The sequence below is a fragment of the Cinclus cinclus genome, chromosome 14 (assembly GCF_963662255.1).
Source record: "Cinclus cinclus chromosome 14, bCinCin1.1, whole genome shotgun sequence".
In the NCBI taxonomy this organism is placed as follows: Eukaryota; Metazoa; Chordata; class Aves; order Passeriformes; family Cinclidae; genus Cinclus; species Cinclus cinclus.
Window position 1 is genome coordinate 16,914,329 of NC_085059.1, and position 26,323 is coordinate 16,940,651.

Consider the following 26,323-nt stretch of genomic DNA (forward strand, 5'->3'; position numbering starts at 1 on the left):
GATTCCCGCAGCTCCAGGCACTCACCGCAGCCCTCGGCAGGTGCTGAGCGTGACACTGGAGCGCTCCCAGCCTCGCACGACCCCGTGGTAAAAGCAGTGTTCCTGCAAGGCAGGGGGAGCCAGGGTTGGATGGGATGGACACGGCACATGTGCCGTGCTTAGCGCCACCAGAACGCTCCCGACACTCCGCAATCGTTCCCTTCCCGCTGCATTTGGCAGCTGATCACCGCCTCTACATCTCTGAGGCTCCGCAGCGAAATTTGGCCTTTCAGCTGCCGTGTGCTGCCCGTGCCAGAGCGTCAAACAGCTCCTTGTTGCCAGCAAAAAAATGGAGAGCTTTGAGTCCCCGGGGAAAGGACTCGGATGGCTGCGGCACTGGGGCAGACCCAAAGCTTTGTGCCCGTGGCAGGAGCTGCCATCGATGGCAGCTGGTCCGGGGTCAGACCCCAAGGGATGTGGCTCCAGCCCCGGAGAGCTGACACCGTGGGCACTGGGGCAGCCCCAGTCTCAGGGCTGCTGGTGAGACAAAGGCAGCCTCTGGCTGGGACAAGGAGGCTTTGGGGCAGAAACACCAACATATTCATTATATCCCTTCCCCTCACCCCGGGGCAGCAGTAGGAAAGATGATCTCATGGGGATTTTATCTCTTATTTTTGCTTTGTGACCAATGCACATCTTTGTGCTGCTGCAGCACTGCCAGCCAAGCCTGTGTGAGATCAGTAATTTATGGGGTTTTATACTGAACGGGAGCAGGCTTATAGGGACTGTTTTCCCCAAAGGCTGGGAAGGTCCCCAGCGTGGGGAACTTGGTGGCAAAACTAAAAGCAAGAGGGTGAGCAGTGTGAGGAGTAAACAATTCCCCAGCACCCAGAGAGAGGGGAGCGATGCTGGTGGCTGACCTTGATTCTCGTAACAGAGCTCAGGCAAAACAGAAAGATGTTTTTACCATTTTTGGGGGATGGAGCAACTTTCCCACTGGAACCTCCCAGATCAGAAGGCTGGACTGCCCTCCCCTTTAGCTTAAAGCTGTGGGGATCTGTGCCCACAAACAAAAAGCAAAAAAAAAGGCTTAGGAGGAAGAGGTTCACCAGCTTCTCCAAGCCCTGGTGTCCCATGCAGGCACAGGAGGGAAGGATCTCTGCACTCACCGTGTGGGTCAGGGGGGTGCTCTGGGCTTGGCCAGTCTGGCTGTAGTGGGTCTCGGTGTAGCCTGGTGCAAAGAGGTTTCTGCAGACACAGTGGAGGGGGTGAAAGAAGGGTAAATTTAAAAATCAATATGCTAAGACCTTTCTTTTGACCTGGATTTCTGCTTCTTAGGGGTGCTGGAAAATCAGCTAGATTTAACCTGAAGTCAGTGTAAATATTCCTCCTGCTGTGAAGCACTCCTGCTGTGGATTTGGGGCAGTCACTGGCAGGTGAGAGACAGGGATTCACAGGACACCAGCTGTGCTCTCTCACTCTGCTCTCAGCGTGCCCCTCCTGCCAGGCTCATGATCAGGGAGCAGTGGCAGCTCCTGGTGGCCCAGAATCCATGGCAGGACCATCACCATGGGCTGTGCAAAGCACATTGTGATGGCACATCTGACCTTGCCACTTCCATCTCTCTGCTGCCCTGGTGGGAGCTGAGCACCTCTCACAGAGCACATCCTCTTCTGGAAGGGCCCCACAAGCCATCTAAGTGCTCTTTCCAGCCATTTATTAAATCAAAACAATAACAGAGAGCCTGGCCTTGAATTCAATTAGGCACCAAGATCCAGTTCCAGCAAGCTGCAAGTGAACAACTCAGTTTTACATGAGGACTTTTAAAGACTCAGCATCCCAACCTAATCACTAAGCCTTAATGTGTACAAGTATCTGTGCAGAGTTTTCTTTCTATTGCCAAATTATGCCCCAGATACACTGGGATTAAATTCAAAGCACAAAGTCCAGCATAGCAAGCACAACACAGGTCAGTTCAGGACACGTCTGGGTGCTAGTGTGAATCCTCAGCTCAAACCCAGACTGTCTCCACTGCCCAAATCTGAGTACAATCATAAATCAATCTGTATCTGCATTTCAACTGCTGCCCAGAAGCCAATTCACATCTTTGTTATACGAAAATGCTGATTCCCCAATTTGAATTTGTTCATGTCATCCGCATGTACACAATATTCTCCCTGTCTTCAACCCCGGATCAGACCAAGAGCCTATAAAAGGAGCTCCTGTGCACTGAATAGAGAGCATTTTGATTTTGTTCCAGAGGAAACAGCCTTCTCCTTTTTAAACATCTGCATTTGTTAAACAGTGATGTAAAAGTACAGCAAGTCAAAATCTGGGCCAAACCAAGAAGGTCATATCCTGTGTCCATCTCAGCAGCCATAAAATGTAAATTTAAAGCAGTTTTCAAAAACAATAGTTTGTCTTGCAAAAATTTGGAGCAGGATCACAGAACATGCCCTATTGATGAAGCACTCCCCTGCAGCAATCCCACGGTGCTGTCAGGCCACCAAAAGTGCCACATTTGCCATCCATGAGGATGCTACATGCACCCTGGGCAACGTATTGTCAGATGCAGCTGCAGCTCAGTCCCTTTGCATCCCTGTTTAGAGCATGCCATGCACCAGATTTTAGAGCTAAACTGCTAGAAAGTAGGAAAAAAAAGTTTTCTTCTTTGCCTGATTTCTCTGAGCTGGATGAAGAAAGCTGTATCACAAGAAAACACAAAGATGTTTCCATCTTGGTTTTTGGTACTTGTCAGTCAGATCTTATCAACCTTGAAAGTATCTCCATTTATAAAAGGAAGCGGGTGCCTGTGATATCTAATTAAATTACACCAGAACAACAGGAAACAAAGCCTTTTATCGGTGTTTGAAAGAGCTTCACCCACCTGGCATCCCAAGGCTCAGACAGCTGAACAAGTACCCACAGCTTAACAACAGACAACTGTGCCACTGTTGTGTTTGATAGCATCTGATGTCAGGAAAACAGCCTTTTATCTCCACTTTTAAAGTTCAGCATAGCCCAGGAAAACTCATTTTGTGTCTTTCTGATGTGTTAATTCTTATCACCAGATCAATCATCAGAAGGCGAGGCTGCTGCATTCAGCTGTCCCAGGTCTCTAAACCCAAGATAAGCAACATCCCACAGAACATAACTCCCTTCATCTCCCTGACTGCAGCAGCTAGCTCAGCAAGGGCACAAGAAACAAATATTTAATCAACAGATTGCATTAACTCGCAGGAAATTGCCCTGAGCAATGCTCTGGCAGGTATCTGGCCTGTGTCAGGGGCAGACAGTAAAGCAGTGTCATCTGCCCTGTGCTATTAAAGCCAGACACGGTGGATTTCCAGTAGCTGAGGCTTTGCACAGCCTGCTTGTTTCATTCCCAAACAAGCACGCTTGTGTTTTCCTCCTGCTCTTTTATTCTTGGAAAGCATTAGCCATGAATAGCCACTTGATCTCCCCTTCTCCTCTCCCCTGGGAGGCTCCTCAGAGCTGTGACTCCTGCCCAGCCCTGGTGCAGAGCACCAGAGCCCAGGGCACAGGATGAGGCCACACAGCACAAGGGGTGTGCACATCCCTTCCCACTTGCACTCAGGTTCCAGCCCCTCCTCGAGTGGATTAAGGAGCTTTGCTTGAATTTTCAGGAAGACTTATGCAGCTGCTCAGCTGAAAGCCTGTGTCATCTCCCTGCTGCAACACCCAAGCCTCTCTGCACCAGCTGAATCCTACTCAACACCACAGGGTCCCTAAGAAAAGTCCAGTTTTTATTCTGAGCTTGAAACAGTCCTATTTTGAAGACAGTTCCCAGCCTTAATGTAGGGAGAGCCTGGGGCTCTTGCAGCACTGCCAGAAAGGGCTATAACAGGGGATTGCACAAGGTGTGGTGGGGAGGGCAGTGAGGAAAGAGGAAAAACAGGACATCTTGCAACATCCTTGGTGTCTTATTTTGAGCCTGTAAAATTTCATTCCCAGCCCAACTCACTTTTTTAGCAAGCACCAAGCTTTTCACCAAGCCGTAAATAAACAGCAAACAAACCTTGTCACCAAGAGTGCACCAAAGTTATCAGCCAGTCTTGACTCTCTTTTCCCAGTCAGATAAACAGCAGAGAAACACCCATACCCCAAAACCTTCTCTGCCATCATTTCAGGACAACATCCCTGCCAGGTTGAACAGCTGACACCAGGGGAGCTCAGCCCTGCAAAGCACTGATGGAAGTTTCCAGAAGAACACAAAGTTCATCTCCTTGCTGGAGAAGGAGAGTCTGGAAAAAAAACCTGCACAATTTGGTTCTTCATTCTCAGTTACATTACATGCTTCAGTGACCACTTCTCAAGCAGCTCACACTGAAGCTGCAAAAGTCTGGATGCAAAATAACATCACTTAAAGGCTTCTGAGATCCAGTCAGGCAGCTGGCACATCGCTAGCACACATCATCTTCCTAAAAGGCAGCACAGAGACTCTCATTAGAGGAGTTATCAGCATGAAGAATTGATGAAGTCAGAGACAAAGCTGCTTTGGGACAGGAGCAGCCTCCTTTGTTGGAGCTCGATAGCAGCTGCAGCTGGTTTGGGGCCAGGAAAGCTGCACACGAGCACTTGGGATGTTCTAGAGAAGCCTCACACCTTTCCAACAGGGACCAGCTTTCGGCAAGACCAGTGAACCCTCAAGATCCAGCTCAGCCTCCAAGCTCAGGGTGGAATAGCCTGCTCTTGGCAGGAATTGCTCCCCAGAAAGCTTTGGGAGCCAGGTTGGATAAAGCTGGGGAGCCAAAGGCCGGGAGAGTGGCTCGGTGCCATAATGGACAGATGGGCTGGGCCGGTTCCTGCCGGCGGAGCCGTGCTGGTCCCTCTGCAGCCTGTCAATGAGATCAGTGTTTGACACGAAGCCTTCCTCCCTGGGCTGCTCCCTGCCTGCAGAGCTGACAGCACAGGGCAGCCTGGGATGCTCTGCCAGGGGGTCACACGCTTCACTCGTGGACTCTGGTGGCTTTCAACAGGAGAGGCTGAGGGCAAGCCCAACTCTCTTGGCAGGCAGCTGCCCCTGTGGCACTTGGGGACAGGGAAGGGACATGGCTTTCAGCTCATCTGGCCACTGCTGAGGAACAGAGGAGCAGCTGGGGGAAGAGGGGCTGCACGGCACACCCAAACACTCCCAAAAACAGCAGAAGGAAAGCTGGACCCTGCTCACAGGACCATGTCCTCTTGAGAGAGTGCACATTTCCCAGCTGCTCTAGGACAGAGGAGAACCTCACCCCTATTTTCCTGATAAATGGGAGCAGTTTTGGCTATAAAACATCACTTCTCAGCACAAGCCCAAGGGGAGCTCAGGGCTGCCATGAACACACTCAGTTGCACCAGCCTGAGATCACCCAGAGTGCCCCAGCAGCATTCTGCTGCTCTTACTAATTAGGGCAAGAAGGACTTTTAATAACTCTGTCCCATCAGCAGCCTTGTTTGGAATCATTTTACAGAGGGGCTAGTCTGCATGAACAGCTGCCAGTTTAGAAATACCCAGCAGTATCTAGGAGATGGACATAGTTTTTATTTCCTCCCCAAAAACAAAAGCTAAATATCCCATGAAGCTCTCATGAGAAACACAAACATTGATTTTTCATTTGTAGGACCAAGAGAAGTGAAGCCTGCAGTCTCTTGCATCTCTCTCAATGTCCCTTTCCTCAAATCACAATAAATCTGTCCACCCAGGCTGCCAGCAGCTGGGGGTGGAGGGAATTGATTTTCCCAAGAAACTTTAGACATGAGATTTCCATCTACAATCTGTGGTCCCACTCCATTGCCTCTCAACAGGATCCAAGTGGGGTAAGAAGGAGAATGCGAGCTCTTGCCTCTCAGTCACTTAAATGTTCCCTAAAGCCAGAATTTATTAACAAAACCTGAAGTGGCCCCATCTTGAATACCACCAACACATGACTCATGACAGCACAAGCAGGCAGGCCTGCTTTCCATATCCACCACTAGTGGGAAATGGGAGATTTCAAGCCTCTGGAATATTGCAGTCAAGATCTGGCACTTCATAAAAACAATGAAATCCAATTTTTTTTCTTGGTGAGTTCCATCCAGATGAATCCTGGAGCTCTTAAGCTCCCTTCCTCTAGAGCTTTTGCTAAGATCATGTTTATTGTGTAAACACAGCAGTTTGGAAGGAAAAAGTGGCTTCCCAACTATTGAGGTGGAACTAAACAAGCCATTTATAAGGCCTAGGAAAGCTCACAGACTAAAAGACTTCTCCCACCCACAGCATCTGTGACATTCACTGTGTAAATTATGTTACAGGACCCAAGCAAGATTTGTCACATAAGCCTTGGCTTACCAATAGGAACCATAAAGGTTGCCCAGAGAGGAAAAAGGAAATGAAATAAATGGAAAACTGGCTGATAATGAGTCTGTGCACAAAAGATTTTAAAGGCTCCATTTCCCAGTCTCTTCCTCTCTGCCCCACACAGAGGAATCACTGAATATCCTGAGGGAATCAGGAAGGTGAAGAGCAGCTGTGGCTTTCCAGGTCCCACCCCTGTTTTTCTGATGAGTCCAAGAGAGAATAGAGCAGGATAAACTCAATTGCCCCCTCTGCATAACCCTTAACCCCTGCCCATGAAGGAAGCCCATTAGACACTGATGATGTGCAGCCCATCAGTGGAATAATCTCATATATCCTTCCTGCTCAGAAACAGGCAGCAACTTCCTCACTCAGTTGGTAGGCAAGGCCCTGGAAATGTGCAAAAAGCTGGAAACACTGGAATACAAGTGACACACAGGTCTTTCAGTGCACCACTGAGAGCATCAGGCTGGGTGGAAGTGCTTGTCACCTACCCGGTGGGGACAGCAGAGCCTGGAAATGATACTGCTCCTAATCAGAGTGGCCTAAAAACAATTTTCTGTTGGCTCCTGAGGTCAGACCAGATGGGCTCTGGACCTCCTTTGTTGTGTCTTCAGGCAGCTCCTGCACATCTTCACTGGGGCTCTGCCACCCAGTGCAGGGACCAGAAATAAAGAGCTGAAACAAACAGCCCCAGGCTGTCCCAGGGATTCACCCACAGGCAGGGACACCCCCTGGAGAAGCCTCCAATACTCATGGCAGATTTCCCAAGCCTGGAGGAGGGGAGAGGGAAAGCACTCTTTGCTCCCACTTCTTCACTGAGGTGGGAAGACAAATTCCATGCAGGTTTCTGCAGTGCAAATGGGAGCTCTCCACTAAGAAAAAGCCCACACCAGGCAGTGCTGCCACACACATTGAAAGGCTCTCAGCCTGTCCCTGCTTGGCTCAAATCTGCTTTTTATTAACAAATGCAAATGCCTTTAAAAAAAGTCACTTTTCATCCAAGGTTTGCAACTCAGATTCTTCCGCTCCTAAGCCCCGGCCAAATTTAAAGCTGCTTTATAGGCAACTCTCCATATATTTGTTGTTTGTGCAGCTTTGAGTTTTCCAATCCCACAGCTGCAGGACATGGATTTGAGTCATTTAAAACAAGCCAGAGTCATTTGAGTGATATATTTTGTCATTATCCTGAAATGTTAGTGTGTCATGAACTCTGCTTGAAACTCCAGTGTGCTTCTGACTTCTTATCAAATTCCTGGACAGGAAATAATGCAATATTATGTTAACTGCTAATGCAATTACTGTATTCACAGATATATGAAGCCCAAATGCAGATGTGTCATGGGCTCATTACAAAACACTGGGTTGGGCAAAGCTCTGAAGCAAGATGTGCAATAATTTCTGTGTTTCACCTCCGTGGATGAACACAATGTCCTTTTTCATATGAAATATGAAATTGGATGGTGTGAACATTTCTTTCACATATTGAAACTAGAATGTTTCTTCTAAAGCTACCATCCCTACCAAAGTACAGGTTATGACACTTCCCCTACATTTCCAAGCAATTTTATCAGTTGTCGCTCCAGAAGGAGAGTGGGAATGTGCAATAAGGCTGCCTAATCCACCAAGAAACCTGAAGCAGTTTCAGTGGCTTGGCATAGCTCTTTTCTAGTTTTGGGAGCCACTGGGTAAGTCGTATCCCAACCAAACCCAAACTATGCCAATCATTTAATGCTTTCCTTGAATGATGGGAGCCTGGGATGTGGATACAAGAGCAAAATGTGGGCCAGGTGGGAGCATCATTCACATCCCTGTGCTGAGCCCAGGGACAGAAGGGTAGCACAGCACCAACCTCAGCAGCAAAGCTGGCTTCCAAAGGCTCCTCTAAGTTTAAGAGCAATTAAATGGCCCAGTACGCTGAGACTTATTTTAGTTTAAAAAGTCTCAAGTGCCTTCCTTGAAGTTGCAGTTCTCTTATGCTCATTTTCATGTGAATCTGCAACCTGAAACTTCAAAGTTTTGTACAGCTTCGATGGGGCACTTCCCACTTGGGGGATTTCACTTTCTCTCCTGCTGCCTGGGCAACGAACTCCTCCCAGAAGTCCTGGATGCTGCAGCTACTCAGCACTCCAAACCTCATCCAGAACCTCATCCAGAACCTCAGCTTCCCCTGTAAGACAAGCAAGGGCAGTGATGAGCTCCTGGATGCTGTGGAACAACCCCAGGCTGGGCTCTGCCTTGCCACACTCTTCAACAAAGAGAGGAGGTTAAAAGTGCTCTGTAGATGCTGATAAATACACAGGGCTCCCAAGGACTTCATAATTCTTCTTTAAATCTCTAAACTACTTCAGCACTTTCACAAGGCTCTGAGAGGTGGGGCCTTTCCCCTAATTGCATTTTGTGATTGTACCATCACCTTTCTTGAACAAGAACTTGAGGACTGGCAGGACTCCCACATGAAGCACTGCTATCTGTGAATCACCTGCATTTTCCACCGAAAGTAAAAATTAAAAGTTCCAACCAAAACCAGTTGCTGTATTTCATCAGCACTTGTAAAGGAGACCCATCCTGCAGTGGAAGCGTGTGCACACATCCAAGCCTGTGTGTATACATCTCAATGAATGAAAACTTATTTTAGGAAACAAGTACAATAGGAACCTTCTATTATTATAAGTCTGTTTACTAACACCAGCAAAGGGTTTTTCTGTGCTGGAAATAGCACAGCACCTCTCCCATGAACACCTGGACCTTACATCATCGTGCTTGGAGCTCAAACAGATCAACTCGGCAAGGATCCTTTCTTTCCCTGACCAGCTTCTGCTGGGCCAGAAATATTCACCTTTGCATAGCAACTACAGAATCAGCAAGACCTGGCAGTCCTGGAAGGACACCAGAGGCTGTGCTGCTTCCAGGCTCAGTTCAGAGCTGCCACGGTACCACTGTCAGCAGCAGCAGCTGTTCCTCCAGACACGACTGGCTTAGCAGTGCTCATGGTGCCTGGTCTTATTTTCCCAGCTGAAACATGCTAAAAAAACCACAGAATTTATAGCTGTTTCTGTTTAGTTCTACACTGGTGCATGACTGCCTGTGAAAAGCATCCAGTTTTTGCAGCACTGGAACTCTCAAGTAGCTTTTGTGATTTTTTACAGAAAACACCTCACATAGGAGGTACTCATCTTCCATCAGCCATCGCATTTACTGCAGACAGTGATAAAAAACCCTCTGGTTTTCCTCCAAAACACTCTGAATATCATTTAGGTTTATGCGCTGCCATCAGAACTATTAAGATCTTCTGACAATTCACTCTTTCTGGAGGAAAGCTGAGCCCTCAGTCTATGTGGCTGGCATGCCCATAAAATACATTTAAAATATAAACAAGGGGTCATTATTCCAAGGTTATTATTCTTACTGATTCTAGCAGACAAATATTTGGTTGTATTTCCATAGATAAATCTTCAAACACATTTAAGAATAAATAAAACACCAACAGTGCAAGTGGACTGCTGAGCAAAGACAAGTTCCTTCCAGCTAAATTCCCAGCTGCTATTTCACTACTGGAAACTAATGTACTCACAGGGCAGAGGGGCTCTGGGGTGGCCTCCAGACCAGAATCCTGCTCCCTACCTTAATCTCCTGCAGCTTCAGCTGAATTCAATATGCATCACACCCTATGATAGCACACAGCATTGCTCTCACATGCCTGAGAGGAGGCTGCAATTCAGTTAATGCAAAAACAATTTTTAAGTCTGCTTTAGCATGAAGGGCACTAATGGAATTGGAACTGTCAGATCATTTCTCCTAGGAAGCAGAGCAGGACCTCTTTGGATCACAGCAAATTAAATCCCCGTTAGAGTCACACTGACTCTAAAGAACTGAGCCATTTGGTACATAGGGAGCTTCATATCAGCAACATTTTCCAGTTAATGTAGGAAGAATTATGATGCAAAAATAAGTTTATACACTGAGGGCCAGGTCACCATCTGTTTTTTTTTTTTTGCTGACAAAGCTCTGCTATAGTGTGCTGCTTGGCTGATTAGCATCTGAGGGGACTTGGAACAACCTTGAAATTCAGTGAAGGACTTCCACATCCTGCCTTTATCAAAACCCTGTTGAAGTCAGTGCAGGCTTTCCTGTTGATCTCACTGTATTCATTATTTAAGTGGGATCACAGTGCAGGGCACAAGCACACTTACCTATTTTTCTCCAGTTCCAAGACGAGCTCCCGACCTTCTGCCTTTACTGTAACTTCAGCTCGGAGTGGATGCTGCATGCAGGAGAGAGGGTGCCTGTTACTCATACATCATATTTATGAACACATCCACAAATACAATCTGGAAACTGCAGCTGACCTTAAATCACCCCTTGCCTTCCTCCTACTTCAGACCTGGAGTGATGGGGAAGGGAAGGGATGCTCCCAGCTCTAGGCATGCTTCTGCATCTCACAGCAGAGCCAGGCAGAGCCAGGAAAGCAGTGCAGGCATCTGCTGGGATGCTGTACCTGAGCTAGAGACACCACCTGATGTCTCAGGAGCAACAAAGTGCTCAGGCAAGGCAACAAGTCCTGCTGCTGGAGTGCTTGGAGGTGCAGTTGGATGGGAAGAGCTCCTTGCACCTTCCTCTTTGTAGACTGTGCTCAGCACAGCATCACAGGACATCCCAGCTTGCCCCAGAGGCTGAAGAGTCAAATATCTGAGCTAGCTAGCCAAAGATGCCTTTGTTGTTACAGCAGGAAGACATTTTTAGGAGCCTATTTCAGGATGAGAGGAATCACGCTTCTTCCAGAGATTTTCACATTATTCCTTTAGTCGAACAAAGTTCCAGAAAAAGGCAGGGAACAGGGACCCTTGGATGCCTCCAGACTCCAGCACAGAGTATTTCAGGCCTGCCCGGGGACTGCTGGTGCACCCTAATTTCTATGGCAAATGCATACACTAACCCCAACATTTAAAAAAGAAGGAAAAAAAAATCATTTCAGAGACAAAGGATAGAATAAGATTTTTAGAGAAGCAACTAGAAGAGGCTCTGAGGTCTGCAGTTTTACCTCCCTCAAAGCAGAACCACTACATAAAGTCAGCTTGGGGTTTCCAAGTCTGAATGCTTTCTTGTAGAGAAAATATATGGACGAATTCCCCAGAAGAGAAATAGCTCCTATTAATATAACAATGCACTTTATTCAGATGGAAGGAAAAAGAAATCATGAGGGTTGGTGAAATTATTAACCCATTGTATTTTCTAAGTCAGTGTTGGAGGAGACTTTGCAGAACAGAACATTGAAAGTGAAAGACAACAAGGCTGACTGAATAGGATGTTCTGCCAGCCCAGAGATATGCTCATTTGCCATTTCAGCAAATGCAAATATCTCTTCTCATCAGCTCCCTGCTCATATTCTGGGTTTTGCTCATCCTTTCTTCAGTTTCCAGGATGTGGCATCAGACCCACGCAGATGATGCAAAACAAGTAAATACATTTAGGATACACAAAAAGGCATAATTGCAAGAAACAGAGCTTCTTTTACTAAATCACAGGTGCTCAATTCACCTCAGGGTAGGTCTGTGCTTCACTCAGTAACATGAAAGCAGTGTAAGTTTGCTTTGCTCATAGCTGAAGGTCTCCATCACCATAAAATCTCTTCACAAAGGTTGAGCAAATATCATTATTACTAATATCACCCTCACTCCTCCTTTAGTAATCCCACTGCTTCACTGCATCACTTGCTGTGTAAATGAAATATCCCAACTGTATATAAGCTTTGCTAACACTCATTTCAGAGCCAATGGGAACTTGCCTGAAACAAATCAAGTGTGACCCCTGAGACTCAGCAAATTTATATAAGGGGAAATGCTCTCCAGATGTATTTGCATCACTATCAATAACAGAACCAAAACTTGCAGGCAGTATTGCAAGGGCATTTTAAAAAGAATTAAGATCACAAGAGAGTCATTGTAGGGTTTTTTGTGTTTTTTTGTAATAGGACACAGTAAGTTTTAGAAAGTCTCATCATATGGAAAAGACACAATAATAAATTCCCAATTAACACCACTATATTCAAGAGAAATGGCATGTCTCCACAATGCTGAGCTTCCTTTTTTTTCTTTTTTTTTTTTTTTCACCATGTAGAAAACACCCTGTGGACTTTCCTCTTTCTGTTTACCACAAAACTGCAATTCCTTCTTGATTGCAAGAACACCGTGGCTGGGAAGCTTGTGTTCTGTGTTTGATGATGTCTGGACCTCAGTGGTTGTCAGAGTCTGGAGGGTATTGAGACATCACTTCATTCACCCATGGAACAACACAGGGGTGTATTAGCACACAGTGTCTGAGACACAGACAAACCCACCTGAGCTGCTGGCTGGCTTTTCTTACCTAGTGAAGCACCCTCACAGCTGGGATTCACAGAACCAGAGAACAGTTTGGGATGGAAGGGATCTTACAGATCATGTTGTTCCATCCCCATGCCATTGGGCTGGAACACCTTCCACTAGGAAAGATGGCTCCAAGGCCCATCCAGCCTGGCCTTGCACACATCCAAGGATGCATCCACAGCTTCTCTGGGCAACCTCTCCCAGTAACTAACAACCTCAGTCAGAAATTTCTGCCTAATATATCATCTAAACCTGCCCTTTTTCAGCTTCAAGCCATTCTCCCTTGTTCTGTCATTCCACACCCTTGTTAAAAATCCCTCTCCAGCTCTCTTGTAGCTCTTTTAGGTACTGAAAGGAGCTACAAGATCTTTCCAGAGAGTTCTCCAGGATGAACAACCCCAAGTCTCTCAGACTGTCCTCACAGGAGAGGTGTTACAGCTCCTGGAGCATCTTCCCTGCCCAGCCCTGGCCTGGCTCCAGCAGGTCGATATCTTTTGGGTGCTGGGGATGACAGACACAGCACTGTAGGTTGGGTCTCACCTGACCAGAGCAGAGGATCAGAATCCTCTCTCTTGTCCTGCTGGTCAGTTATTTTGAGGCAGTCCAGGACACAGATGTCTTTCTGGGTTTATCTCCTCCTACAGCAGATCCTTCTATCCAGCTGTTCCCTAAGTGCTACCGATTGTATGGTCCCACTCCCCTTTCACAGGCACAGATCAGGTAGACACAGATCGGGGCTTTGAGGCATGGCAGAGGGTGACTGTAGTTCCCAGATGCTCCAGCCAGCTCACGCATCCTTTCCTGCGATCTGCAGGAGCTACGGCACCTCCTGGCTCATCCCGGCAGCTCAACAAACCCGAAACGCGCATCGTGCGGCGCTGCGCTACAGCGACAGCCCCCCTGTCCCCGCAAAGGGGGGTCTGCAAACAAAACAGAAACCGAGCGCTGGGCGCGACCTACCTTGGGACTGCCGGGGCCACCCGGGGCTGCCCAGCGCGGCAGCACCACCTCGGGCTGGAGCCGAGCCTCAGCGGCCGCGGCTGCGGAGACAAGAGGAGCGGCTCAGCATCCCCGGCCCGTCCGCAGCCCGGCCTCAGGCAGCACCGAGCCGGGGCGGCAGAGGAGAGGAGCTCTGCGCTGGCTGTAGGCAAAGCAGGAGGATCCCCCAACCCATCCATCCCTCCATCCATCCCTCCATCCATCCCTCCATCCTCCCCCGGCCGGAGCTCTGGCGCGGGGCTGTCGCTCAGCCCCAGACCGGGCACCCCGCACTCACAGGGCGGTGGCCACAGCAGCAGCGAGAGGGCGAAGCCGCAGAGCAGCCCCCGGCCCCGCATAGCTCCGGGCAGGGACCGCTCTCCGCCGCCGCCGCCGCCCTATAAACCCTCCCCTCCTGTCCCCTCCCACCGGCCCGCGGCTCCGCGCCCGCCCCGCAGCCCCCTCCTCTCTTCTTCTCCCTCCGCACAGCTCCCGGTGGTCTGGAGGCTCTGCCTTGCTGCTGCGCTGGGCTCTGTCCCCCCTCGGGGCAGGGGGAAGCCTGAGCCCCTCCCTGAGGCTCCCTCTGCAAAACCTCCCCTCCAGCGCCTTCGCCAGCGCGGAAATCCATTGTGCCTCCAAAGCTAGGAAAAAAGAGGGAGAGCTGGGGGAGGGAAAGAGCTCGAGAGTTGTTTATTTATTTGTCCGCTGTATTTATATGTAATCTTAGCATAGCTGATCCCATGGTTCCAGAGACTCCTGAATTTCTCCATTCCTGGGAAATACATTACTCCTGGACCGCTGGAGGGACACAGGATAGATTTTTATGTGCCTGTATAAAAGGGCAGAAGCAAAAGCGTGTTCACTGCCTCTCTTCCCTCATGGTCGATGAGGGAACCAGGCTTAAGGAAGAACACCCTTAGGAACATCCACAGCTCGTTTTCCCGGTGCTGCCCTTCGGGGATATCCCAGTCACCGCCGTGAGGCTCCCAAAGGAGCATCCCTGTCTTCTCCTGCATCCTTCAGGGCTGAGCCAAGGCTTGAAGCCCACACATCATCTCTTTGCTGGATCTCTGCCGTTCAGGGAGCTGAGCACCTGGGGACTGCACGACTTTGTCTCACTGCTGAATTATGCCGTGGGGTCGGGATCACACCCGGACAGGAGAGTCCAGGTTAGTGGAGCCAGAGGTTACCAGCTGCAAACACTGGGGGACTCCGTGGTGCTGTAGGAGCTGCTGTGAGCCCACAGAAAGCAATTGCCTTCCCTGTGTCAGCGTGTGGCTCCCAGCCAGCTCAAGTGTAGCCCCACTCAAGGCTGCAAGGGTTGGCTGAAATGGATTTTTATGGGGTCAGCTCCGAGTGGCAGGAAGAGCCATTATCTCTTAGCCACGCTCTTCAAACAGACATTGATCTGCATTATCCATTCAGCCCTTTCCATTCATCTCTATCCTTAAAGTGTCTGTGTAGGTGAACCACCAGGGAAATGAGAAATGGGGAGAATTTGCACATGGATAGGTTATAGGTATATAAGTAAATCAGGCTGATAGGAAGTGAACACTCACTTCAAAATAAAGGTTTGCCAGATAACAGTAATGATTTTGTCTCTTGTCCAGAGGATTATTTATGCTATCGAAAACTCCAATATCTTTTGCACTGAAGGTCTTTGCAGGCTCCTGCCAGGGATGCCCAAAGGAAATGTGACTGTTCCCATTTGCAGACACCATTTTGGTTCATATTTCACACATGTCCCCTTTGTCCCCCAGCACTTCACAAACTTAATCTCTCTGATCTGGTGAAGGTCATTTTATTCCTGATATCACCCTGGCAGAGGAAAGTCAGGCACTCTTAGGGACACCTAGAGGGAATAATCAGGGTGAGAGGGCTGTAAGAGACATTTCAGCTGACCCACAGAGAGGTCATGAATTTTCATGACACAACTAAATCTTCTTGTTTCAAAGAGCAAAAAATACAGGGGCAAAATTTCAGCTCTTTTCTAATCATATGGAATATCCCGAAGGGAAATCTTGACTTTTTTTTTTCCCTGTGCATTCCCCTACTTATTTATAGCTGCCAGTAATATGGAAGAAAACAATGGCACTATTGTGCATGTCTATATTATAAATAAGTAAAAATGCAAGCCAAATTTAGACACAAATTTAACTACTCTGCTTTCATTCTTGCATGAAATTTCTGCCTATCCAAAGGGAAAAAAAACCACTTTGATGAGGAGCATGTATGCTTGTACTAAAAGATGGTCACAAATCTTTTCAGTATAACAGATCTTCGCAACAACGGCTCCATATATTTCTCTAAAAGAAGATCAACTAAAAAAAAAAGCAGATAATTGAATGAGCCTTATTTTAAGATTATTAAAATATTCAGGACAACAACCATCTGCTGGTGATTGTTTTCAGTGTTCAAGTATCATAAAAATAAAATATGTGCAGTATTTGCATTTGTTATATAGTGATATTTTTACCTTTGGATCTTGGTAATATGAGAATTGATATCTCAATTTAAAACCACCAGAAACTCACTGAATAAAAATATAACAACAGGCTGTCCAGTGGTTATATATAGGTTAATCTCTCTCTCTATATATATATATATATATATGATATATCATTTACATTATTGAGATATTGTTGCATGGAAAAATTCAGGATATTTTAGCCTTATTGACAGTGCTCAGGTGCTGTCTGGCACAGGGTGAGTCAGATCCTGCCTGTGCCCACCTCTTCAAAAGCTCTTAGTGAAGTCAGTGGGACATTTGCTGGATTTCACAGAACAAGGTCAGACTTCTGGTTATCTAAGAATTGCACAGGCTCAGACTCATTTCCTCCAGGATCCAAACTGCCTGATTAAGAGTATCAGCTGGGAATTTCAAGTCTGCTCTGTTCCCTCATCTGTTACATCTCCTGTGGCCAAGGCATGGAGCAGCAGCCTCTGTGCAGCACCTGGAGCAAGGGTCCCTCATTAGGCTCCACAATGAGGTGTTTCAGCCTCCCCAGGCAGAGCTGATGACAGAGCTTTTGCAGAGGGGGTTCTGCACTTGTTTGACAATTTTCAAGATGATTTAATGCTGTTGTTGTTAGCTGGGGAGCAAAAGATGACGATTCTCCCTTTATGTTCATAGTAAATCAGGAATTAGGTACCCGGAAAGAAATGGACCTAGGGAGAGGAAAATGCCTGCTCAAGAAATGGACTTGAGCAGAGAATGACTGAGATGTGTACCAGAGCTCAGTAATATTTAATTGGAACTCTTTCTTAGGAAAAACTGTGGAACAAAGTTCCTGCTGGCACTGAAGGAAATGTTACCCAGAATCAGTCTCAGGAGAAGGGAGAGGACTGTCCTGCCTAAACTCTGCACTGTGGACAGTCTCACTCATGAGAGAAATGGTACAGCTTTGGCTGACTTGAGCAGAATGTGAAATCTCCCCTTTTACAGAACATTCTCCTGGTCCAGATCATTTGAAACGACCAAAAGAAGGAGGCTGTGAATCCATGAAGGAAACTGGAGATTCAAGAATTAACTCCTTTATCCAGTGTCTTAACTGTTGACAGCAGCTTTGGCTGATGCAGAATATTCTGTTTAGCTTTGCTTTTCCACCACCCATGTAGGACAGCAGGAATATTTGGTAGGGCCCTGGAGCAGCTGTCCTGCCAAAGAGGGAGAAGTGCTGTAAGATGATCAGGAGTCAGACAAGGGCTTGTCCTGATGTGCTGATAGCAAAAGGGTATCAAAGCACTCTCCGTGCTTCTTTTAAAGGGTGTGTCACTGCTACCACTTTCTGCAAGTGAACTTGAAGATGATTATTTCTGCAGACACATTTTTTAATTCTATTTCCACATGTGAAACACTATAATCCTCCCTGTGCTGCCTGCAAACTTCTCCAAACAACAGTGATTATACTGAAACATTTAATTCTAATAAGAGAATGGAAACAGGCATAACAGCACAAGGGCTTTTAAAATCATCCAGTCCATAAAACTGTCCAGTAATTTTGGAGAAAAAAGTTGTCTCTGTAAAGGGATAGTAGTGATGCACTGGGAAGCACTGAGTGTCTTTAGACTTTTACAGTAGCAGGAGAAAAACAAACTTTGTACAGAAAACCTTCACCTGTTTTTCAAGCTGAGAAGGACGAAAAGTGGTTTTTAGTTTAGATTAAGGTAAACAGTAAGGAAGAAAATAATTAAAAGAGAGTAGAACATGTCCCTCTTATGTCCCAGTTACCCCTTGCACTGACATTAAGGCTTGCAGGAGGGCACACAGCCACCAAGACACTTCACTCATCTCAGGAGGAGAAGTAACTGCAGAGATACTTGGCACTTCAGGAGTCTGCTTTATGGGAAAGTTTTTGGGCGAGCTGAAAATCACCTAGAAATGGGAACTCTTCTATCGTGATTTCCCAGCTGCAGGGCTGCCAGACACGCTGAGGGATGATGCAGATGAAGCCAGGTTTGAGTGGGTTGTTTGTGTAACTTTCACTTCTGTTGTAGACAAGACAGAGAGCCTTCAAGAGAGCTCAGCTGAGGGCTGGCTGCAGTGACAGAGACCTGCAGACACAGATGCCAACAACCACTCCAGCACATCAGCCCTAGCTGGGAGGAGAGAAGGGATCACCCTCACGTGTAGTTTCCCATTATTATGTCCAGGATGTGTTAAACCAGTTTTCTCTTTCTCTGAGCTTGGCAGAATTAATCACAGCAGTTGTGTACCTTTCTAGATTCTGGTGCATTGAAATATCTGATATCCTACTCCACGGGGTATAAAAAGAAAGATGGGAGAAGAAGGAAGTTAGAGCTAGAGAATAATCTCACAAACAGCTGTTTTATACCCTGAAACATACTTGTGGAGGAATTTGTACACTTGGCCACATGTATTCCTGCAGGGTTGATCAGCTTTCAGTGAGAATTTAGAAATGAACAGGTATTTTCTGCTATTTGTAAGACTTTCCTCTTATTCAAACAGCTCATCAGACTCTTCAAAATTACCTGTGCAACTTATTAAAGCTACCTGGGTTTCCCATTGAACACACTGACTGAAAAGGTGGTGTTGAGGAAAGCATTTATTTCCCATTTTATAGTATTTCTCTGGATTATGAAACGTTTTAAAAATTACAATACTTGAAAAAACTTAACTTCCTCTTCTTCATCACTGTCAGTTACATTGACAATATAAGTGCTGGAGGGAGTAGATGGAGAGGATGGCAAAACCTCCTCTACCACTTCCACATCCAGCTGTGGCAGGGGGCTCAGAACTCGCTCCTCACTGCAGGTGCTCTGACAGGACACAATTTCAGGGCTCCCACAGACATGCTGGTTCTCAGGTAGCCTCTCTTCTGAGTATGCCCTGAAACGATAGTCTTCATCCAGAGTGGAAAATATGACCTCCTGCCTCTGGTTCCTCTCTTCATAAAAGCCAAAGCACTGAGGCACTGAGCTGGAGAAATTCCCATAGCCAAATGGAGCTCTGAGTGGGAATGTACTGCAAGGGAAGAGATTCAAAGTTGGCTTTCAGAAATGCAGGGCTGCACAATGACACTGATGTACAGTGCTACTCAGCTTATCCTGTCTTTTAAAATACACAGATTTAAAACCATGCCTCAGTTCAGCACTAGGGCCATAGCAAGAGCTGTTCAGATTCCATTTCTGTGCATAAGCATTTCTTCAACTTCATGCACACAAGAGGTTGCTCTGAGGACAAACATAAACCCCACTGTATTTATCAATCAGATGATACCACAGATAAATCAGCAAGCAGTGAGTTAACCAACATACTCAGATTAATAAAGCATCAAAAGTCAGTTTGTGTAATTTCTGTATGCCAAAATTTGTGACAGACCTGGGGTAAAATGCTCTTATTTATAATCTTTAGTGAGTTCTTGCATCTGTTACACTGTTATCAAACAGGACAGAGAATCCTTGTGCCTAATCCTCAATGCTAATATTTAAAGAATGCACAGTGATAAATTTTTAAAAAGTAACCACATAGTAAATTGCAGGAAGTTACTATGTCAAATGGAACTGTATTCCTCCAGTGGCAGATGCTTGAATTTTTATTCTGATGCAGAATGACACAGGGATTGTAATTTACAGTGTTTCAGAGAAATTCACTACATTGGGAAGAACACAAAATATGTGAAGTAGTAGAGCTCCACAGTGCAGGCACTGTAAAGGCATTGCTAGAATATCTATTGAGGTTTCAAGGGGACTATTCATCATTCCAATCTAATATTTAAATTTTTAGTGCATATGTCTGCCCTTTCAATTCAGAAATCATTACTCATGTATGCAAGAAATGAGTTTATAGGACAGAGGACTTATAAATCGTTGTATTATAAACACTCTGGTGTTAGCAAACCTGACAGCCTTCAGAAGTCCATTAATGTGTGAAATCAGAACAGTAGTCTTTTATGCTACAGGAACTCTTCTCTCTCAGAGGCCTCACAAAACTGTCTCATTTCAGACACCAAGGGCTGAGCAAAGATCATTTTTAGCCATTTTGGGAATATGTGTCCTGTGTTTCTTTAAAGAATCTCAAAAATAGAAATGTCTAGTATTACACTCATCAGCTCATGAAGTTCTTCTGAGTTTGATGGGTCATCATTAGCCCTAATTAAAGACCAGGTGGTCTTATTGCCAAAAGAACATACTGGTTGCTGCTACTAGTGAGAATTAGCAGTGTATGAACAGGCAAAATTTAAATCTAATAATCATAATAATTTGTTAGGTTTGCTACTGCACAGTCATGAAAGAAAAATGATGCCTGTGAAGAATAAGTGTCAGATGAGCGGTGTTTGAGCTGCCCACCTGCACCAGGGCACTGGTGCTTTCTGTACATGCTCAGCTCAGCAAACACCCAAGGGACACTACACGTGTTAGCTTGGAAATTCTTTGATTAGGGGACCTCTGATTGACTGACAAGGAAGAACTAGGAATTACTACTTACACAGGAATTCTGCAGATACTTCCCATCAGGCTGGGTTTCAGAAATATTAGCACTTATGTCAAACACAGAGTACCCAGGGGACATCTCCAGGATACACCTACTTCAATTCTCTCTGACCATTTTCAAAATATATTTACATTATCTCTACCTAATGCTCTTCTGCTGAAATCAACTGCACTTAGACCCATAAAGTGGGAAGAAGATACTTCTGTTTTCCATGGCCTTGGGAATGCCAATTACTGCAATAGTTCTATGGAGCCTTCAGTAACTGAACATGTTATTATGAGCAGGCTGAGGCCAGGGGGTCCCACCACACAGCAGCTACAGGAAGGTAAGAACTCCTCTTCCTCTGAATTCTCCACTTGCTGTCTGCAAGTCAAAAGACTCTCTGCCTTTCAGTATTTTTTTTTTTACTGGTATTGAAATAATTTCATTACCTTGAGGGGAAACAGCGAGGTCCAGGTATAAAGGAAGGGTGGCAAAATGTAAACTGAGGAGCTCCTCCAAACAAACTGTCTGGTTGTCCAATGGGAGCAGGCACATAGGCAGGTGAAGGAATAAAAGGGGTAGCCTGGGGAAGAGCTATGCCTCTAGGAAAAACAGAAATCCCTGGGATCTCACTGTTAGAGACAGAAAACCTGCCACTAGTGCTGCTGATGTTACTTGGGTTTCTGTTGCTGAAGCTCTCAGCGAAAACGGGTGCAGGTCTCTTCAGGGAGAAATTGAGCCCAGGTGACACAAAAGCTTCTGTCTGAGCAGGTTCAGCAAAGTGCTGTGATGAAACTACAGGGCGCAGGGGCAGGGTTGGAACTGCAACAGCCACTGATGTGGTGCTTGCAGCCGTGGTCTGGAAAAGGGTCATGGGCCCAGTGTGCTGGATGGAAGAAGCTGGCAGACAGATGGCAGGAGACTCACCTTCAGGAAACAAAAGAGTTATTTATCAGACATGAGCAGAGAGTTCTGATAAACAGCATCACAGCAAACCACAGCACTTCCACATAGAGACAGAGAATTTCTTCAGAAACTTTCCTGGCAATTCACCCTCATGTCATACAGATCGTGTGTTCTGACAAATGGGTTTGGAGCCCACACATTCAAGTTTCGTTCCAGAGAAACCCAAGGGAGGAAGGAAGGAAGTGGCTAATGAGGGTCTATTGGTCTGTGAGGCTGTGTCTTGTCCTACTAAGGCCCCACAATGGAGTGGGGCTCAGAATACCTCACAAGTCTACAGTGTGAAAGGAGCCAAATTATAACAAATCTGTGCGCACCCTAATCTACAATATATTTCCTTATTTCATCAATAAATATACCCACTACATAATTTTACTTTGAAATGTTTTGCAGAGCACAAACTTCAATGGACACTCTCAAATCCCACCTCAACAGGGTTGCCTTTACAGGGAAATATTTCAAAACACATTGCATAGAAATTTGCAAACATAACTAACTCGAAACTTCACCAGAACAAAGCTGAGTATTCTTTTGCTTTAATATCTCTGAGTATCACCACACAGCATAATCAGGCATTTCATTTTCTTGTCACATTGCAAACGAAGCAGCCCTTTCCAGGATGCTTAAAGAGGAAAATGCCACTGCCTGGATCTGAGCTATTTGCTGTTGAAATCCACTATCCATGCACTGACAGAGCCAGAGCTCTTTCTCTAAGGAATATGCAGATGAGTTCTTACACTGGTCCGGGGGCTCTCATACTATTTCACTGCCAGTGTGGACTTTTTGTAAAAAGAAGAATCCTTCCAGGGTATCTGTGAGGTGGAGACCAAACAAGGGAAAGAAGCAGCTGTAGCTTAACATCTTAAGTAAAAAGGAAGTGTTGGTAAATAATGACAGCTTGTCTGGGCAACCTGTGCCAGGGCTTCACCACCCTCACAGCAAAGTTTCTTCCCAATACTTAATCTAAACCTACTCTCTTTCAGTTTGAAGCCATTCCTCCTGGCCCTGTCACTACCTGCTCTTGTAAATATGAACTCTTACTGGAACAAGGAAATTCTGAATTTTTAAAATAATTCACTACTGAAAACTCACAGACTGGACGTCCAATACTGTTCTTAATGTTGGAGTTGACAAAAGAGTAAGTAGGTGATGAGAAGGGCAGGGTGCCAGCTGGATTTGCAGTCATGGTACTCTGGGAATTGCCCGAAAATGCAGCAGAGCCAGGTGGTGGAGAACACTTCTTTTTGTTTGGCTGATAAACCCAACCTGTCAGAGATGAAAAAAAGATGCAGACATCCAACATTTTGGATGGTTTCATTATTTATCTAAAGCTACGTTATCTGTAATTCTGAAGGATCTGATAAGACAAGTCCAAAATCTGCTCCTTCAGGCAATAGCAATGCTCCACTTGTTTTGGTGAACTGGAAATGGGGAATTTTACCAGGAATGGAAATGAAATGTTTGGGTATTGTTTAGAAGTTACCAAGTAGTAGCTGCTTGTGAGAAGAAGAAATATCAAACACTGGGAAGTGATGTGGCCCAGCTGAGGAAACCACACGAAGCAGAACATGACACTTACTGTATCACGGACTTTTAGTGTGGAGGAAAGCCATGACTATTCAAAATGTGGTCTTTCCTCATTGTTTCCTTAACCCTTTGAGTCTCACACATATCTGCAGGTTACAAGACACAACAGAAAATGTGACCCACTGGGAACCCTGGATAGATTTTAGAAGAGCATGTTTACTTTTGCCCCAAACTCTAACAGACATAAGAATATATTATGAATTTACACTGAGCTGCTTGATTTCTTACACAGGTTAACTCTTAATGCAACTTTAAAGAAACACCTTTTTTTTTTGAAAGGTGCAAGGAAAGAGGGAGAGTGATGCTCTTTTCCTTGTTTATGACAGATTAGCAAGATCATGAACAAGCAGCATTATGTCAACAGAGAGAGAAAGAATCACACCTGGTACCTCAACAGCTTTTTAAAAGTGTTACTTATGTTCTGTTATTTTCTGGATAAATGAATCTGTTAAGGGTACAAATTTTAACACTTGACAAAGGGTTGAGAAACCATTTTCACACCATTATTTGGGAAACTCAAGACTACATGTTGAAGAATCCCACAGAATACAATGCTGTTTGTGCTTCCTGTGACATTTCCCTTTCCTGCTTTTAAGGAATGGATGCATGTGTCACCACAGGCCACCTGGGCAGCTGTTTCTGGAGCAAGGAAACTGATGCAGCAGGCCACGTTCACAACAAACACTCTCTGGCCATTAGACTACTAAAGCATTCAGAAGAGCTGTTGTAGTTGCAGTGTTCTAAGCACCAGCATTTTGGATGCCTAAAAAAATTCATAGTTTCAAGCACACAGAAGGACTGTGTGCTTGAAATATCTGTATTTTCTTTTCTATCTCTATTAATTGCTAAAATGCGAGAAATCATTTTTCCAAAAAGCCCTGCACTTCTAAAGCATTCAGGTAAATAACTTAAGATGTTTACCAGGAAATTCCTCCCTGTGCCTCAGTTTTATTTTGTTTGCTTCCTCATAATACGGCTGTTTCTGCTCTTCAGTGAGTTTGCTCCACTCCAGGCCGAGCTGAACACTGATCTCTGCATTGTTGGCACCTGGGTTGGCTTTGGCCACAGCAGCCCTGTGGATCCGGGCCCACACCATGAATGCATTCATGGGACGCTTCACACGGCCGCTTTTGGTCTTGCTGAATGGAGTGTCTGGCATCCCTGTGTGCAACAAGGCAAGGGAAGATCATCACCTTCCAGGGAATACAGCAGGACACACACAGCACTGCACCCTGAGGGTATTTGGCAGCAGCACCACCGGAGCTTTGGAACACATGAAACTCCGTGCACATTTGGAGAGCAGTTCCTGCAAAACCCTCCACTGCCCTTCACTGACTGCACGATGAATCAGTTACTAGGCTTTTGTTACATATTTTTTGTTGCCAAAAAAAAAAATAAAAAGGAAAAAAAAGAAAAAAAAAGAAAGAAAAGAAACAGGGACTGCTAACACACTGGTTTGGATTTCAGCTGGCTCATTTTCTTATGAATTTATAAACTAATTGTTGTATAGCACAGACCACATGACTGCAAATTAATTATCACCACCAGAACTTTGTAACCAAAGTCCTAAGGATGCAGGGACTAGCAGTAAGGATGGTGAGGCTGCTTAGTCCCACATATGTGCAGTCCCTGCCTTTTCAACTGTGGGGTTTGGGTTTCTGCTTGAGTTTTGTTGGGCTTTTTTAATATACTTCTCTTTTTTAATTTTTTTGGATTGGACCCTCATTTTGTTGGAGGAACCTGTGTTCCCAAATGATTGTTACATGATACTTGGCTTTGGCTCTTTGTAAACACAGGCTGCATTTAAATTGTCTGGCAACATGATGAATCCACAAGCCCCTTAAAACTGATCCCTGAGGAAGCAATTTCCTCCTAGAAAAGGCTTAGAATTTAACTCTTTCCTATATCATCTTGGGTTAACTCTACCACCTTTAGGTTAACTCTGACACTTATCATTGATAAAGGGAAAAAGTCTTTAAGACCTTACTTAAGTAATTAATTTTCGAAGTCTAGATATTAAAAAAAGCTTCTAATATAGATGTTTCAAAATGCTCTTAACATGTCCAGATTTTTCAGAGGTATAAGAGTACTTTATAGCTTTAAAAACCAAGCAGATTCCTGACCCTCAAACTGCAATCACAACTCAAGCATAATTCTGAGCACTGTCCTAAGGGGTTTCATGCAGACAGGGAGCAATGTGGCAAAACTGCCTTGATTGTAACAAACCACTGCAGAGCTCTGTGCTCCTGTGCTTTTGTGTCTTAAACTGTGCACGAGTTGTGCTAAACCCAGGCTACTTAAATGAATGGTTTTCTAACACGACCTTTCCACCTGTGTTCTCCTGCCTGATAACCTGTCACCTGTGTGCCACCCTGCAAACTCTCTGAGCATAATACCTGAATCCGAGGGAAGGACTGTGAGGGGAACGTTTTTTGTTTCAATCTTTGGCCGCTGCAGTAGAGGCTGCAATTGAACTGGCATTTGTTTTACCGGCCCTGGAGCCACATGCATCAGCTGCGAGGGCAGAGGGCCTTGCAGCTGTACGTGGGACCTGGAAGGTAAGGACTGAAACAAGACCGGGATATTCTGATCTTCAGGAGGGTTCCCAAGCTCGCACAGGGATGCAGCCGGGGCATCGCTCTTCTCCACCTTCAGCGGGCGAGCCTCATAGGCCAGGTTGGATCGCTCCGTTTGGACGACAGCTCTTCTCCAGGGCTTATGCCCAGTTTGCTCCAGGATCTTCTCCTCGTTCTGGCGGTCACCGTTGCCCCTTTCATGGTCGCTTTCTCTCCCGATCGCATTCCGGGCCTCCTTCTCAACCGCCGGCGGAGCCGAGATGCACCTGCTCTTCTTCGCCGCTCCTTCGCTGCGCGGGGGCCGGCCCGGGTGCTCCGGCACCGGAACGCGCAGCCCTCCGAGGGGCCCCGTCACCTCCCTGTGCCCGGGGGGCGAGGCGGGGCTCTCCCGGGCGCGGAAGCGGCAGTGCCTGACCCCGCGCTCCATCGCTCCGCTGCCGCTCCTCGGCCGCCGCCGCCGTTACGCCAACGCTCCCCGCGGCCCGCGCACCGAACCCGCATCCCGCACCAACCGCGGGGCGCGCGCCGAGCCCCAGCCCCGCCGGCTCGGTCGCGCTGTGCCCCCGTCCCGCGCCCACCGGTGGAGCGGCCCCGACCGCCCATC

The 26,323-nt window shown here is 46.3% G+C and overlaps 2 protein-coding genes across 2 annotated transcripts in view; both read right to left on the minus strand.

Annotated features, from left to right (window-relative positions):
- ADAM19 (ADAM metallopeptidase domain 19) overlaps positions 1-14,018 on the minus strand; it is a 32,326-nt gene extending 18,308 nt beyond the window's left edge. The window contains exons 1-5 of the mRNA XM_062502165.1: positions 13,955-14,018; positions 13,639-13,718; positions 10,510-10,580; positions 1,149-1,227; positions 26-102 (exon numbers count right to left, since the gene is read on the minus strand). Of these exons, the coding sequence (XP_062358149.1) occupies positions 26-102; positions 1,149-1,227; positions 10,510-10,580; positions 13,639-13,718; positions 13,955-14,015 (368 nt within the window). The 5' untranslated portion in view covers positions 14,016-14,018. The remainder of the gene's footprint in view (positions 1-25; positions 103-1,148; positions 1,228-10,509; positions 10,581-13,638; positions 13,719-13,954) is intronic.
- A 4,753-nt stretch (positions 14,019-18,771) lies between these two features.
- SOX30 (SRY-box transcription factor 30) lies at positions 18,772-26,146 on the minus strand. Its single transcript, XM_062502081.1, has 5 exons — positions 25,540-26,146; positions 24,065-24,304; positions 22,649-22,822; positions 21,043-21,520; positions 18,772-19,141 (listed from the first exon to the last, which is right to left on the minus strand). Exons 1-5 carry the CDS (start codon positions 26,144-26,146, stop codon positions 18,772-18,774), a joined length of 1,869 nt encoding a protein of 622 aa, XP_062358065.1.
- Between the last annotated feature and the right edge of the window lie 177 nt (positions 26,147-26,323).

What these genes read in the sequence shown, in the direction of transcription:
- SOX30 (XM_062502081.1), bottom strand. Translation starts at nt 26,146, where the DNA reads ATGGAGCGCGGGGTCAGGCACTGCCGCTTCCGCGCCCGGGAGAGCCCC. An exon ending in AGTCCTTCCCTCGGATTCAG is followed by an intron (nt 24,305 to 25,539) that starts GTATTATGCTCA and finishes TGTTGCACACAG; the next exon opens with GGATGCCAGACACTCCATTC. An exon ending in CAGTATTGGACGTCCAGTCT is followed by an intron (nt 21,521 to 22,648) that starts GTGAGTTTTCAG and finishes TGTTTCCTGAAG; the next exon opens with GTGAGTCTCCTGCCATCTGT.